The 15,779-nt window shown below is 56.5% G+C and overlaps 1 protein-coding gene across 2 annotated transcripts; it reads left to right on the top strand.

Moving 5' to 3' along the window:
- The first annotated feature begins 740 nt into the window (after nucleotides 1-740).
- Nucleotides 741-10,435, top strand: ST6GALNAC4 (ST6 N-acetylgalactosaminide alpha-2,6-sialyltransferase 4). Of its 2 annotated transcripts, none has more exons than XM_060154269.1 (6): nucleotides 741-876; nucleotides 1,301-1,387; nucleotides 2,948-3,133; nucleotides 6,521-6,933; nucleotides 8,721-8,828; nucleotides 9,731-10,435. In XM_060154269.1, exons 2-6 carry the CDS (start codon nucleotides 1,376-1,378, stop codon nucleotides 9,918-9,920), a joined length of 909 nt encoding a protein of 302 aa, XP_060010252.1. In that variant the 5' UTR covers nucleotides 741-876; nucleotides 1,301-1,375; the 3' UTR covers nucleotides 9,921-10,435. The 2 variants fall into 2 exon arrangements, with proteins under 2 accessions (XP_060010252.1, XP_060010253.1); XM_060154270.1 differs by having other exon boundaries at nucleotides 847-892.
- Nucleotides 10,436-15,779: the final 5,344 nt, after the last annotated feature.

A 15,779-nucleotide genomic window follows, 5' to 3' on the forward strand; every position in this document is an offset into this window, starting at 1 on the left:
GCAGTGACTGCCCAGGGTTTGAATCTTGGCTCTGCCACAAGATGCCTCTGCACCATCTCACTGGGAGATGCTATCATCAGGTAGGTGCTATCATCATCCCCACTCCACAGAGGAGAAAAACTGAGGCTCAGGTGAACTCACCCGAGGTAGTCCAGGTAAGGTTGCCAGAGAAAATACAGGACGCCCAATGACACTGGAATTTCATATTTCTAATATAATTATTGGTTGTTGCTGAAATTCCAATATAAGTGGGCATCCTGTATTTTACTTGCTAAACCTAGCAACCCTACCAAGCTTGAAACCCGGGGCTGCCTGAGCCTAAAACCCCGTTTAATTACCGTCCCGCACCGCCCCCCTCCCCGCCCCCCGCCGCCCGACTTCATAAATGGAGAAACTCCAGTCCGGACGACAAGAGAGCCACGGCACATTGGCTCCGACACCCTCTAGCCCTTTCCTAGGCGGACCGCCCAACCCACCTCCCGCAGGAGCTTGGGAGACGTGCGGGAGGGCAGAAGAGGGGAGACGCTGGAGCTCAGACTCCGCCCCCAGCTGCCGAGGCCCGGCCCCCACTCCCGGAGGCCTCACGGCCACTGCCAGCCGCGTACTTCCCACCCACGCCGCGCAAGCCGCGCTCGTAAGCCCCGCCGCCGCCGTTCAGCCCCGCCCCCAGCGCCCCTGTCTCCACCCCGTCCCGGCAAACCCCGCCCCTACCGCCGGCAGCGACCGCCCTTTCAGTTTCTAGTCTCCAGAAGCTGCGGCGACGGCACCGCCTCCGCCCAGGTTCTCCGGCTTCCTGCCCGGCTCGTCCGGCCCGCGGGTCATGGAGCTCGGAGCTGCGGATCGGGAGCAGCCGGCGCGTCCCAACCTGTCCTCCAGGTTAGCGCCTGGCCGGGTGAGCGGGTGGTGGAATCTGGGAGTGGGGTCGAAATCCCTTGTGCTGTCCCGCCCCAGGCCTCTCCATTAGTGAGGTAGGAGAGATGGGATGGGAGTCGAGGCTCCAGGCTCCTGATTCTGTCCAACCCAGAGTCGAGGGATGACCTTGAGCCGAGGGCTCCTCTCGTCTGCCTCTCCTTCCCCATCTGTGCAATGGGGACTGGGTTGGCTGGAGGTTTCCCAAGGGTCACTGATTCCAGCTCCTTTAGGATGGGGACAGTGCTTCCCCGTGGTTGGAGACTTTAAGGCGTTTGATTCCCAGAAGCCATCTGCCCTGACCCCGACCTGTACCCTCCCCTGCCTCAGTTTCCCTGGGCAGTTTCCTCAGAGGCCTGGGACCCAGCTCTGAGTGTCTGGGTTTTGGCAGGTCCCCGGCTCCCATCTCTTCCCAGCCTGATCCCTGGAGGCAGCGGCCACCCGGCTGCTGAGCGGCAGTGACAGCATGAAGGCTCCGGTAAGTGGCGGAAGGAGGAAGGCTCACAGGGGACTTGGAGGTGGCTTCTGGCACGGCAGCCTTAGTAGCCTCTCCCACCCTAGGGCTGACTGTCACTTCCGACTTCACTGCTCCTGAGCTGAGGAGAAGGCCAGACTGGCCTCAAAGGCCAGCCCTGATCTGGCAGGCTGTGTGGCCCCAGGCAAGTGGCATTCCATCTCTGGTTTCCGGGCCTTGCCCCTCTTCCTTGTAGAATGGAGATCATAGCACTACCTCCTGTGAGCATCCGAGGTCACCAGGTGAGGCATCTGTCTACCTGGAGCGGGATATGCTGTGAAAGTTCAGTTTAGCTGCTCTTGATTTTATTCAGGAGCCCCTGGTGAGAGCCTTGGACGTTGTGGGAAGTCAGCCACGGCTGCCTGGATCAAGGTCTCTGGGTCCCTTGTGGGCAGGAGACCAGGTGCCAGGCACAGCCTGAGGCCTCAGGGGCTGAACCCCCTCCTCCGCACAGCTGGGCACACAGAGATTTATTTTTAGAAGCTGAAGTGGCTTGTGGGCAGAATAGCGAGGGCCTCTGGCAGGATATGCCTGGGGGAGCTGGGGGGCTGCTTTTTCACCTCTGGTTTTCACAGAGCCCCAGCCAGCCACTCAGTGGTTTCTGAGGGGTGGCAGAGGGACCTGGGCCTTGGGTAGGCTGGGAGAAAGTTAGCACCCAGAGAGACACAGGTGGTGACCAAGGTGGCCCAGCACACAATGGCATGTCCGGGTTGTGTCCCCCACTAGGCGACTCCACCTGGAAGGCTTGGTGGGGGGTACTCATTAAGTCTGCCCACCGGGCAGTGGGCCAGGAGGGCTTCCTGGTTCAGGTGGCCTTTGGCACGTGGTTTCTGGAGGCAGGAGCCTCTGGGCTGCAGCTTTCAGTTGTTGAAACCATTCGTTGAATCATGCTGCCCTCACATCCCTTTCTACCATCCCTTTACTCACCCGGTCTGCTGACCCAAATCGCGATCATCAGCTAGGTGGATGGCCACTGAGTCAGTGGGGGAGGGGATGGGCTATGGCATGCAGACAGCCTCATCCCAGGGTCTGAAGGGGGCTGGTTGCCCTTCTGATGGGCCACTCTCCTGTCCTCACGTGCACAGCACTTCATGGTAGTGCTTTGGCCACTGACCTCACAGTAAGTTCACGCTGTGGGCATTATCTATTTCAAAGAGGAAGCAGGCCCAGAGAGGTGGAGAGTTATACCCAAGGCTGCACAGTACACCTCAGCTTCTGGTTAAGAGCACGGTTTCTGGTTTTGAGGCCCCACCCTGCTACTTTTGTACTGTGTGGCCTTGAGCTACCCATTTCACCCCAAGTTGGTTTCCTTATCCTACAATATAGGAATAATAATAGGGTCATGTGCTCTGAGCCTGGCAGCCCAGAGGAAGGCCTGGTTAACAGAGATGGTGGCCTTTGCTGATGTTCTGGGAACTACTGAGCTGGGGTTTGGACCCACGAGGCTGAGGTACAGCACCCCTGCAGAAGCTTCTAGGAGCCCCAGAGACCCCCACTCCCACCCCATGACGACTGTCTCCCCAGGGTCGGCTCCTCCTCATCATCCTGTGCTCCTTGGGCTTTTCTGCTGCCTACATCCTGCTGTGCTGCTGGGCCTGCCTGCCCTTCTGCCTGGCCCCCTGCCGGGACTCCCACCTCTCTATCAACTCCAGGCCCACTGTGCGAGGGCCCCAGCACTTCAGTGGCTACAGCAGCGTGCCAGGTGGCAAGGTGAGTTGGCTGGGCAACATGTGGGGGGCAGGCCCGGCCAAGGCTACCAGGGTGCCCCCAACTCTCTGGGGTTGTGAGAAATGGGCTCATGTCAGGCCAGCCTGGACCCTGGGCTTGGCTCCTGTCCACAAGCTGACCTGTCACTTTACCTCTCTGAGCCTCAAGTTCTAAGAGGAAATGTCTTTTTTTTTTTTTTTGGCCACACCGCGCATCTTGCAGGATCTTAGTTCCCCGACCGGGGATTGAACGCGGGCCATGGCAGTGAACGTGCCGAGCTCTAACCATTGGACCATCAGGGAATTCCCACATGTCTTTTTTTTTTTTTACTTCAACAAATAATTGCCTGGCTGCTCTCAGCTGGGTGCTGGGGATAAAAAAAGGTGAATCAGACAGGGTGGCCCCCTGGAACTCCCAGCCCAGCGAGGGGAGCCAGACGTCATCACGTCACGGTCATCCGTGCACCTTTAGATTGACCTGTCTACGCACAATCCGTTTGTTCAGCAAGTGTGTATTTGGTGCCTTGGATGTGTCCTGCCTTGTGCTGATTGCTGCTGGGGATACAGATGATACAGATAAAAGTCATTATCAGCCCCAGAGCTCTCCCTCTGGGGGAGACAGGGACAGTGGGGCCCGGGGGTGACGAGGCAGCTGAGGCCCCTTGCCCCACGGCACACACCTCCCCATGCTTGCTCTGCTGGGCGAGGTTTGGAGCACTTTACCCCCTTCACCCTGATTTCAGCGGCCCCATCTGGTATGTCTCTCAAAGACATCCCGCAACGACACCTGGTGCAGGAAGCTCCCAGTTCGGAGTTTGACAGCTCTCTGAACGTTGGTCAGAGGGAGGCGTGCTCAGGGACCCTGGCTTGGAGGAGACCAATTTCAGACCTTCACCCCTCTGAGTCACAGTTGCCTTATCTGTAAAAGGCTGTCATTACAGTTCCTACCTCGGTAGGGTCACTGTGCAGGTCCAAGTGGATGATTCATGGACAGTGTTTAGAACGGGTGCTGTGTAAATCTTTGATCAAGATGCAAAAACAGGGCTTCCCTGGTGGGAAGTGGTTGAGAGTGGTTGAGAGTCCACCTGCCGATGCAGGGGACGTGGGTTCGTGCCCCGGTCCGGGAGGATCCCACATGCCGCGGAGCGGCTGGGCCCGTGAGCCATGGCTGCTGAGCCTGCGCGTCCGGAGCCTGTGCTCCGCAATGGGAGAGGCCACAACAGCGAGAGGCCCGTGTACCGCAAAAAAACAACAACAAAAAAAAAAGATGCAAAAACAGCTGGGGTCGGGGGGACAAATTAAAGCGCCATACAGGTTTGGCCAGGGGGGCTGGGTGGACGCTGTCCCAGCTCCACGGTCATGGCCAGTGTTCATTTCAGATGCTCAGAGCTCATGGTGACATGGGCCCAGGGTGGCCAGATCCTCTGATTTTTTTTGTTGTTGTTGTTTGTTTGTTTTTTATTTATTTTTTGGCTGCGTTGGGTCTTTGTTGCTGCGCGCGGGCTTTCTCTAGTTGTGACGAGCGGGGTCTACTCTTCGTTGCGGTGCGCGGGCTTCTCACTGCGGTGGCTTCTCTTGTTGCGGAGCACGGGCTCTAGGCGGGCGGGCTTCAGTAGTTGCAGCACGTGGGCTCTGTAGTTGTGGCTTGCAGGCCCTAGAGCGCAGGCTCAGTAGTTGTGGCACACGGGCTTAGTTGCTCCGTGGCACGTGGGATCTTCCCGGACCAGGAATTGAACCTGTGTCTCCTGCATTGGCAGGTGGATTCATAGCCACTGCACCACCAGGCAAGTCCCCCAAGTTTGTTAACAGAGCATGAAATCTAAGTTTGGAATGTCAAAAGGGCTGATTTTTATAAATTAAGTATTAATTGTCTTAAAGACCCTGTGTAGGACAAGCAGAACACCTCCTGGGGCTGATGGTGACCTTGGATCTGACCAGACCCCAGTTGTCAGGTCAGGCTCAAACTGAGGGCAGAATAAGGAAGTCTTGTTTATTGCTGGGGCGTGGAAACTGGGGCTACGAGTTCTTAAATCAACATTATGTCAGACATGAAATGTCCCTGAGTGGGCTACAACACTGTGTCTTTTATTGACTAGAATCCATGTTCCCATATCCTTTACACGCCTCCATAAACCTGGTTCCCCCAGGAGGGAATGGAGGCCTGGGGTAGGCAGCAAGTCCTTTGCTGGGAGCCCTGACCCCTGACACCCAGTGAATGTTTGCAGGCTTGTTGGCTCAGCTTCCGCCTCTTGGGGGATAATGAGGTGAGGGTTGGACCCTTACTGTGCCCTTGGTCTGTGCTGATCACTCTCCAGGCATTTTTAATTGAATCCTTCCTTACAGCCTGGTGCAGTAGATGCTATTTTCATCCCCATTTTACAGATGAGGGAATTGAGGCTCAGAGAGGCAAAGTGACTTGCGTAAGCCCACACAGCTAGGAAGGGGCAGAGCCAGGATTGAGGCTCAGAACCAGAGGTTCCCAATGTTGTCGTGGGCACTAAAGACTGCTTTTACTTATAAACTGGAACAATGAGAATGGGACTGGGGCAGAGGAGGGAGTGACCTAAGAGTGATTCCGAAGAGCTGAGGTTCATATTTACCTAACAAACACATACATGACACCCAGTCTGTGCCAGGCACTGCTCTGAGTGCTTTATAAATATTTGCTTATGTAACCTTAATGAGGAAATGCAATGTAGGGCCCCTTAGGGCCTCAGCAGTAAAGACCAGGGTCAGGAATGTGGCTGATGAGGAAGCATGAAGATTCCCTGAACACAGAATCTTAGCTCTGCCACTTGTCATCGGTCTGACCTTGAGAAGGTCACTCCAGCTGCCCAGCCTCAGTTTCCTCATCTGCAAAATGGGTTGATAAAGGGACTTACATCCCTTTACTGATACATCTTACTGATATAGATGTCAAGTGTGGTCAGGGGGTGTTCCTGGGTGGAGTAGCAGGCAGGTGGAAGCTGTGTGCCCAGGACTTTCTTTTTTTTTTTAAAGAATTGTTTTAGTTTTCATTCTTTTTTTATATAAATTTATTTTATTTCATTTATTTTTGGCTGTGTTGGGTCTTCGTTGCTTCGAGCAGGCTTTCTCTAGTTGCAGTGAGCAGGGCCTGCTCTTTGTTGCGGTGCACGGGCTTCTCATTGCAGTGGCTTCTCCTGTTGCGGAGCACGGGCTCTTGGCGCGTGGGCTTCGGCAGTTGTGGCTCACGGGCTCTAGAGCACAGGCTCAGCAGTTGTGGCACATGGGCTTAGTGGCTCCGCGGCATGTGGGATCTTCCCGGACCAGGGCTCGAACCCATGTCCCCTGCATTGGCAGGCAGATTCTTCATCACTGAGCCACCAGGGAAGCCCCCCAGGACTTTCTTTCTCTCTACCTCCCCCTGCAGCCGCTGGTCCGAGAGCCGTGCCGCAGCTGTGCCGTGGTATCCAGCTCGGGCCAGATGCTGGGCTCGGGCCTGGGTGCCAAGATCGACGGTGCTGAGTGTGTGCTGCGCATGAACCAGGCGCCCACTGTGGGCTTCGAGGCGGACGTGGGCCGGCGCAGCACCCTGCGGGTCATCTCCCACACGAGCGTGCCGCTGCTGCTGCGGAACTACTCGCACTACTTCCAGCAGGCCCGTGACACCGTCTACGTGGTGTGGGGCCAGGGGAGACACATGGACCGGGCGCTGGGCGGCCGCACCTACCGCATGCTGCTGCAGCTCACCAGGGTGTACCCGGGCCTGCAGGTGTACACCTTCACCGAGCGCATGATGGCCTACTGCGACCAGGTCTTCCAGGACGAGACGGGCAAGAACCGGTGAGCCAGGGGCCTGCCTGCTGGGGTCTCCCTGGCGGCTGGGGGCCTGCCTTCTCCAGCAGCCTCTGGTCCATCGAGGGTCTGCTCTGTCAGGTGCTGGGGCTCAGCAGTGGTACAGGCGGACGTGGTCCTGCCCTCTGATGGGGGCTGGGAATCAGAGGGCTGTCATTCATCGAGTTCTCTTAGAGATGAAGAATTCCAAATGGTGGTAAGGGGCGTTCGGCCTCGCCAGCACGCATTGTGGGGTGACTGGTGTGGGCCCGCGTCAGGGAGCTCTTCTCTCTGGAGGGGGTGCTCTGAGACCTGAACTGGTCTTTGACGTCCCTTCCCGATAAGGAAAGCAACAGTGACAGTTCTAACAGCCCTTTTCACGCACCAGGCGCTGCCCTCAAGATCTCATTCTACCGACTCCTGTGGCCCCCTCCTCCGCGCACGGGCTCCTCCCTGCCACCTCCCCACCTCAGAAAATACGGCTGCCAGCCTCCAGTTTTTCAGACAAACACTTGGGCTTTGCCCTTGACTCCCCTTGTTTCATCACCCGCCACGTACGATGGGCTCTCGAATCTCCTCCCGTGCCCACGGGTGCCACCTTGACCTAAGCCACCATCCCCTCCTGCTCTCGCAGCACCCCCTGCAGCCTGAGCTCCAACTGCCCCAGGGAATTCTTCCCATCAGTCACTTGCCCTCACCTTACAGCAGCTTCGCATAATGGGGAGAGTAGAGTCCAGACTCCCACCTCCTCCCTCCCCTGGCCTACAAGCCCCGCATGATCTGGCCCCTGCCTGCTTCTGTGACCTCATCCTCCTTCGCTTACCCTGTTCCAGCCACCCTGGCCGTCTGGGCCTCCTCAGACATCCACGCTGCTCTCACCTGCAGTCCCGTGCACGTGCCGTTCCTTCCCCCAGGTCCTCCCACAAATGACTGTTTGCTTCCAGATGTGGATGGAGTGTCATGTTGATCCCAAATGAAGGAGCATCTGCCACCTGACATCCTTCATCCCATTCTTTTGTTTCTTCCCAGCAGTTCTCTCCCAGCTACCCACTCCCTTGAGAATGTTAGCAATGGGCGGGGCCGGTTCAGGCCAGCACAGGGCTTGGGAGGTGTTCAGTTTGAATGACTGAATCACCCCACAACCCCTCGGTAGAGGTGGAGGTGAGTGGCCCTCGGCTGGGAGAGTAACCAGTGCTGGTGCTTTGAGAGAGTCGAGGCCTGGGGTAGCCACACAGTTCCTTGCTCTGAGTTGGGTGTTGGGCCTGGAGGAGGAGCTAGGCTGAAAGTGTTCCCTCTCCATAGCCACCCATAATTATCCCCATTTCACGGATGGGTCACTGAGGCTCAGAGAAGTTCACGAGCAAACCTGATGACGCAGAGCAGATTCAAATGGAAGACCACTTGACTCCAGACGACCCTCTTCCCCACTTTCAACGACGGTGCTCTGCTGCCTCCTGCCGTCTCCCCAAGCTTGGTCCCTTAGCTGTGGGCGGGATGTGATCAGGGCTGCCGCACCACCGCTGGGAGAGGGGTGGTTTGCTCAAGTCCTCTGTGGGTGGGAAGAGTTGAACGGACCCGGCTTTGCACCCCACCCCCAGCTGTTGCCCATTGCTGGCCTTGGGCTGGGGCTGCCCCGTCCTTAGGCACCCCCAGAGCCCCACTGTGGGCGTCAAGGTGAGAGGCCCTCGGCTGGGAGGGGAACCAGTGCTGTGCCTTGAGAGAGCTGAGGTTGGGGCCACCTTGCTCCCAGTTGAGTTGGGGTCGCGGCTGGCTGACTGCTTCCCTCCCTCTGCCAGGAGGCAGTCGGGCTCCTTTCTCAGCACCGGCTGGTTCACCATGATTCTCGCCCTGGAGCTGTGTGAGGAGATCGTGGTCTATGGAATGGTCAGCGACAGCTACTGCAGGTCAGGCTAGCCAGGCGCCGGGCGGGAGGGCACCATGCGTGGGCCCCGTCCATGCTGGAGGGTGCGTGGGCTTCCCGATGGGTGGCCGAGGCACAGGGTGGGAAGGAGCTCGGCCTCTGGAACAGGTTGGATACCAGCCTCCGCTCTGCCCGTGTGGCCTTTGGGCCTGGCCGCCACCTCCCAGAGCCTCTATTTTCTCATGTCCAAGAGAGAAAATAATCACACTTTCCTCAGAAGGTTATGGAAAGGTTTAGAGAGAGAATAATCTACCAAAGTGCCTACCACAACATCAGGGCTGATGGTGTCAGTGATCTATTACACCTAAGTGCTGACTTGTGATATTATATAGCTCAACGTTATCATAACTAACATGACTAATTGAACTGAAAGGGTGCCACGTCTTCACCCTCTGTTCCTCTTGGAACTTCTTTGCTGAGCACGTGGGTGAGATGGTAGTAGCCTGTGTGCCCTCTGCCATGGCACCTGGCCAGACAGCCAGTGAGTAGCTGGGTGTGCAGGGCTGGCAGCTCCATGCTGCGGGGAATGAGGGCTCCCTCACCAAGAGCCCAGCACCAGGCGCTTTGCATATTTTGACCTGTGGTTTCAGGCGAGAAGGTAGGTAACCACCATCCCCATTTTACAGATGGGTCATTGAAGCTCACGGCGTACGTCTCTGGCCTAGAGTCAGCCAGCTTGCAAGAGGCAGAGCCAGGGCTTGAACCCTGGCCTTTGGGATCCTCAGGGGCTGCCCTTTTCCTCCTTTGTTCTGGCCTCCCCTGGGACCACGCATGGGGCTCTGTGGCCTGTAGTACCTGGCGAGAGGGGGTCCGGCAGGTGGCAGGGTCTGGTGGGAGGCGGGCGAGCTCTGGTGCCTCACGCTCATCCCCGTTCCCCACCCACAGGGAGGAGAGCCGCCCCTCGGTGCCTTACCACTACTTCGAGAAGGGCCGGCTGGACGAGTGTCAGATGTACCTGGCACACGAGCGGGCACCCCGCAGCGCTCACCGCTTCATCACTGAGAAGGCTGTGTTCTCCCGCTGGGCCAAGAAGAGGCCCATTGTGTTCGCCCACCCGTCCTGGAGGACCCAGTAGCCGCATCGCCCAGCCAGCCACGACGCCTTCCCCAGGCCTCTGTTCCGACCACACTCCACCAGAAACATTTAATTTATGGATCCTGCCTCCTGTCGTGTGCCGAGCAGACCGAAGTTCTCTTCCTGCCCTACCCTGGGGACACCTGGGCCATCTCAGGCCTCTAGACTTACGGGGAGAAGAGGAGGGCCGTGGTGACCTTTGCACCCTCCTCCCTACCCCTGCTCCCTGAGTAATCTGAGTCGGATTCGTCCCACCTCTGAGTCTGTCCGGTGGCCTTTGCTCCCGGGGCTGGCGACCCCCCTATTCACCAGCACCATGAATTTCAACCAAGCACCAGCCCTGGCCCTTCCTCTCTGCACTCCCTCTCCACCTGCCTTTGGTGCCACACTTCCCAGGCTTGTCGCCCTAGTCAGGGCAACCCAGAACTTGGGGTTTGTTGGGCGAAGGGGCCTTTGCACTGTGACTGCCAGGGCCACCTCTGGAGTGTATGGGTAAACATGTTTTCTGGAAGCCTGTCCTGGCTGTTGTCACGTGTCTGGGGGTGGGGATCGGGGCTCCTCTCGCCACCACAATGCCATGACCTGTTGTCTTGGGGGCAGACCTACAGCCGGCTGGGCTTCTGGCCATTTAATGTGCCTGCATGTTTCCTCCCCAGGAACCTACCCGCTTCCCCACCAGGTCCGGGAGTCTAACCCCATGACTGCACTTGACCCAGGGAACACCCCAGCTCAGAGGCTTCCATGGGATCCCCACCCTGTACCCAGTGGGAGGAGAGTCAGCGTGGGAGGAAATTCTTCCATGTCATGTTGCCTTCCTGGTCCAGGGTCAGATTCCACTGGCCTTGCCAGTTAAATTCCCAGTTAACTCTGGGGTTGGTTACACTGCTAGAAAGGAAGGAGGGCAGGCTTGGGGCTTTCCTTCTCTGAGTATCAGTTTGGTCACCTGTAAAGTGGAAAAGCACATCCACCAGTGAACAGGTAGCAAGGGTGTACAGCCACGCTGGGGTGGGTTAGAGTTAGAGCCCATTTTACAGGTGAGGTGAAGCTGCCTGGCTGAGTCAGGGTGCGATCCAAGGTCTGAGAGCTGCGCCTGAGCGTCTGGGCCCTGCACCAGGGGGCTGGAAAAAGCCCACGGAGGCTTCACCCCCCTCCTCCCTTCTTCCCTCCTAACTTCCTCCCTCCCTCCCTCCCTCCCTCTTCTGGACACCAGGAGACTAATGGAGGGCCGGGACCCCAGGCTGTCAGCTGGGATGGAGCCTAGGGTTCTAGCTTCCAGCTCCGGGGCTTGGCCACTTCATTGGCTGGTGACCTGTGCAGAAACTGCCCCGGGGCACCACACTTAGCTCAATGTTCTGCTGTTGCCACTTGAAATTCTTTTTTTTTTTTTTTTTTTTTTAAACAAGGGGCTGTTGTGCCTTTTCATTTTGCACTAGACCTCACAAATCATGTAGCCATCTGTGCCAGGGAGTCTGGGTGACCCAGGACAGTCCCTTTCCCACCCCCAGCCTTCTCAGGAGAGACTGGAGACCTGGCACCTGGCCCACCTGCCTTTTGTGCCCTGCCTCCCCCTACTGGGTGCCAGGTGTGCCCAGAAGCCTCTGCAGGCTTGGGAGGAGAGCCCCGGGCTGGGGGGCAGCACGCCCGTGGGAGGGAGCAGGCTGGCAGCTGAGCCACAGCTGCTGGCCCGGCAGCCAGCAAGTGTTTGTGAGTAGGCGTTGGGCAGAGGTAAGGGGGGAATGTAACCTGGCAGGCAGAGGGGTTGGTGGGGGAACTTCTGGGCCCAGAGGGAGGGCTCTGGAGTCAGACCTGGCCTCGTTCTGGCTCTACTTCCTGCCGCGGGACCCTGGCAGGTTAGTGCCTCCCTCGTGTGTAAAAGGTACGAAAGTAGTCCCTACCTCACGGGATGGCACAGACTGGGAGAGATGGCATCCATCAAGTGCCTGTCCCCAGCGCTGGCCCTTGACATGTGGGAGCCACCGTCTTCAACGGGGTCACCCTTGCTCAGCCAGCCCTGCCCTCCTCGGAGGTGGTGGTTGGGCAGGAAGACTTCCCACTCCCATCAGCTGTGTCTGCTCACCGCGTCATCCTCTGTCTGCAAGGCCCAGGGTCTGCTGGGTTTGCTAGGACTCCAACTCCACCCCCTCCCAGCAGGTTGCCTCCTCCTCCTGTTCCATTGCCTGGGAGATGCTGGCCCAGCCCTTGGGGCGTAGTGCGCACAGGCATCTCTGTCCTGGCCCTGTCCTTGGGTGGGTGGGATGTTTATTGCTGTGTTGGCCCAGATATTGTCCTTCTGGGGTGGTGACCCGGCAGGGACGATCCACCAGCTACTTCCTCCAGGCAGATGAAGATGACTGGTGACTGGATCTGGGCCTGCTGACAGCTCTCTGGACCCCCATCTCTGCCACTGCAGTTCCTACAGCTTCCGGGAGGTGAGTTGGGGGACAGGAGCCTCCTCCCAGCCCTGAGGAGTGTGTCAGGGGTTGGGGCATCTTCGTATTCAGCCCCTCGTTGGGCCTCTGTTTTCCTGTCACACCCAGGCTCCTTTGTCTTCTCAGCAGGCCTGCTGGGGACGCCCCCTACTTCCTCCTGAGGACAGAGGGGGAGCTGGGTGAGTCTCATAGCCTGGAGGTATCTTAAGGAGCCTCTCCTCAGAAGGAACTTTGGGCCAGGTCAGGAACTCATCTAGCCAGAAGAGGACAGGAACCTTGGTTCTCCTAGATACTGGTGGGCACCCATGTCCAGCATCACCTGGGCCAGCCTGACCACTCCAGCCTCTGTCTGAGAAGAACCAGGTACTTCCTGGTTCCAGACCCGCTGCCCAGAGGCCTCTGAGGGCTTTTTCCAGTATCCCATAGAAGGGAAGAATCCTAACAGTGCAAAGATTGCTAAGGGGTGAGAAGGGGAGAGTCACACCCTGGACCCCCATCCTGGGGCAGGAAGGACTGAAGCATAGGCCACCTCCATCAGACCATGGGGGAGCGACTCCGGGGCCGGGGACCGGCTGCCCAGCTGCAGGCGGGGTCGGGGAGCAGCGCCAGGATTGGCCGCAACCTGCCGTCCGTGAAGGCCCTGGCGTGCCTGTAAGGCAGGCCTGGGGCTTCCAGGGGGCAGAAAGGCTTGTGCTTATTCAGCAGACAGGTCTGCTGGAATCCCAGCTCGGGCACCTCTGTACTCTCTGTGCCTCACTTTCTCCCTCTGGAAAGTGGGAGTAACAGCAGTGCCCATAGGTTATTTTAAGGATTCAGCGAGGTATGTTTGCAAAGTGCTTATTAGCACAGGAGAAAGCACCCGACACACATGGAGCTGTGTGGGTTTTCGTATCCTTGTTTTTGCTGTTGTTATTATTATTATTTTGGCCGTGCCGCGAGGCATGGAGGATCTTAGTTCCCCGACCAGGGATCAAACCTGTGCCCCCTGCGGTGGAAGTGCAGAGTCTTAACGACTGGACCGCCAGGGAAGTCCCCCTTGTTCTTGGGGCCCAGGAAAGGGAAGCTAGCCCTAGAGCAGAGCCTCCTGGAGCAAGCCTGGCCCCAGAGACACGGCAGGCCTGACGGGGGAGCTCCAGGTCCGGATTTGGTCCAGGAGCTGGGCTGCGGCACCCTTTTATTTCCGGAGTCTAGGTCATTGGCCTGGAGCTGGGAGAAGGGCGAGGGGCCACCCCTCGCCTCTAACCTGCCTGTGACCTCAGGCAAGGGGCTCCTGTTCTCTGAGCTCCCAGCAGTTCCGTTCATCAGGTGTCCTGCCTGACTGCCTGGCCTGCTGCTCTGTGGTTTTCTGTCCCGTGGCCAGCAGGGTGGGTCAGGCGCCGAGGAGGGCTGGGGTGAGGATGGGGCTGAGGCTCAGGAAGCGGATGGAGCTGGACACCAGCGGGGCAGGAAGCCTTACATGCACCTCTGGCTGTTTGCACTCCCCCCGCACTGCCTCCTGGGCAGTGCCTCCATGGCCCGGAGGCTGGACCTCGGGGGCCCCCTGACTTTTGTTTAAATTAAAAACAAAGTGGTATTAACTTCCCAAATTAGTCCAGTGCAAACCACCTGGAATTTTATGAAGCAGAAAGTGAAAATAGCACCTACCCCACTCTCCCCACATCCACTCTCCGGGGGAAACTACTGCCAGTAGTCCTGAGTGGATTCTTCCAGAAGCCTTTTGTGTGCATTTACAAACATATATGCATAGATAGTTGTATAAAAAAAAGGGATCATGTTATACATGCAGTTCATTTTTTATATTAAAAATAAATTTTTAAATATAAAAACATTGACCATTATCTCAAAAATTTTGGAAAATACAGTTAAGCCAAAAGAAGACAGCAGCCCATAATCTTATCATTAGAAAAATAACCACTGTTGACACTTTAATCACTAAGATAGGCAAAAGTATCTATTTTCATTTGACTTATCTTTCTTCTTTTTTTCACCTTTTAAAATACTGTGTTAGGGCTTCCCTGGTGGCGCAGCGGTTGGGAGTCTGCCTGCCGAAGCAGGGGACACGGGTTCGTGCCCTGGTCTGGGAGGATTCCACATGCCGCGGAGCGGCTGGGCCTGTGAGTCATGGCCGTTGAGCCTGCGCATCCGCAACGGGAGAAGCCACAACAGTGAGAGGCCCACGTACCGCAAAAAAAAAAAAAAAAAAAATACTGTGTTACACCCGAATGACAGCATGCATTATACTTGTAAAAATAAAACACATATAATGAACCTCTTGAACACATGTCCCACTTAAAGACCAGACCTTCATTATTATAACTTGCACAACCCTGCCTTTCTTCTCCTCTCCCTCATCCCTCCCCACAGAGACTGCTGTACTCTTGACTTTTGCTTTTAAAACTTTAATCAGTCTGATAGGCAAAACTATCTCCTGTCCTATGACAGGCGGCCTACTGCCTGCTGTATGCTTAAACAGTATATTGTGTAGTTTCATTTGTCTTCCAGGACCTGGCTTTTTCACTCCTCATGTCTGTAAGATTCATCCATGTCATTCCCCCCCACCCCCGCTATATAATATTTCACCATGTGAACGTATCATAATGTAATTAAAAAATTCCATTCTCCTTGATAGCTATATGAGTTGTTTCCAGTTTTGTATTATTTCAAGCATTGCTGCTATGAACTTTGTTACATACATTTGCAAGAATTTCTCCAGGGTATATACCTAGGAGCAGAATGCAAAATTTTCCAACTTTGTTTTCCAAAGTGATTATAGAGGTACATTTTAAAACCTCGCTTTCTTCACGTATTACATATCCTGTAATATCCTGGACATCTCTTCCTGTTGGTGCCTGTTGACCTGCATCATTCATTTGAGCGGGGCTGTGTCTTTGTTCATTTAAACAGGTGTGTCCAGGCTACTTAAGTTATTTTTCACTATCGCATAAAATGATGTAATGAATACCACAATTATTGTAAGAAGTAATGTAACATTTTTAATCCTAACAACACCCTGTGAGGTTGTTCTCCCTATTTCCGGGAAGCAGGGGAAGTGTAAGTAAGTGCCAAGGCCGCACGGCTAGCAGACGGCAGGGTCGAACTTGAATCCAAGAGTGGATCCCTGAGTTCACTCAGGGTGACTACTGGGTGCAGGGCTCTGGAGGCCCGAGGTAGGGATGCCCAGGGAGAAACTCAGCTGATTCCAAGCGCAGTGTGCTCTGGGACTCAGTTTCCCCATCCCCGTCGTGGTAACAATAAAGCGAGGTAGAAGTGGGCCTGACCCACACTAAATGTTCTCCGGAAGACTGTTGTTATTGTCGTTGTCACTACAGGCTGCCCAGAGGAGTAAGGGAGGCGCTCGGGTGCCCCGGGCCGGGGCTCGTCCGCCCCTCACCCATCCCCGCCTGCACCGCCCAGGGGCGGGGCCACCCGCG

The sequence above is a fragment of the Lagenorhynchus albirostris genome, chromosome 7 (assembly GCF_949774975.1).
Source record: "Lagenorhynchus albirostris chromosome 7, mLagAlb1.1, whole genome shotgun sequence".
NCBI classification, from domain to species: Eukaryota; Metazoa; Chordata; class Mammalia; order Artiodactyla; family Delphinidae; genus Lagenorhynchus; species Lagenorhynchus albirostris.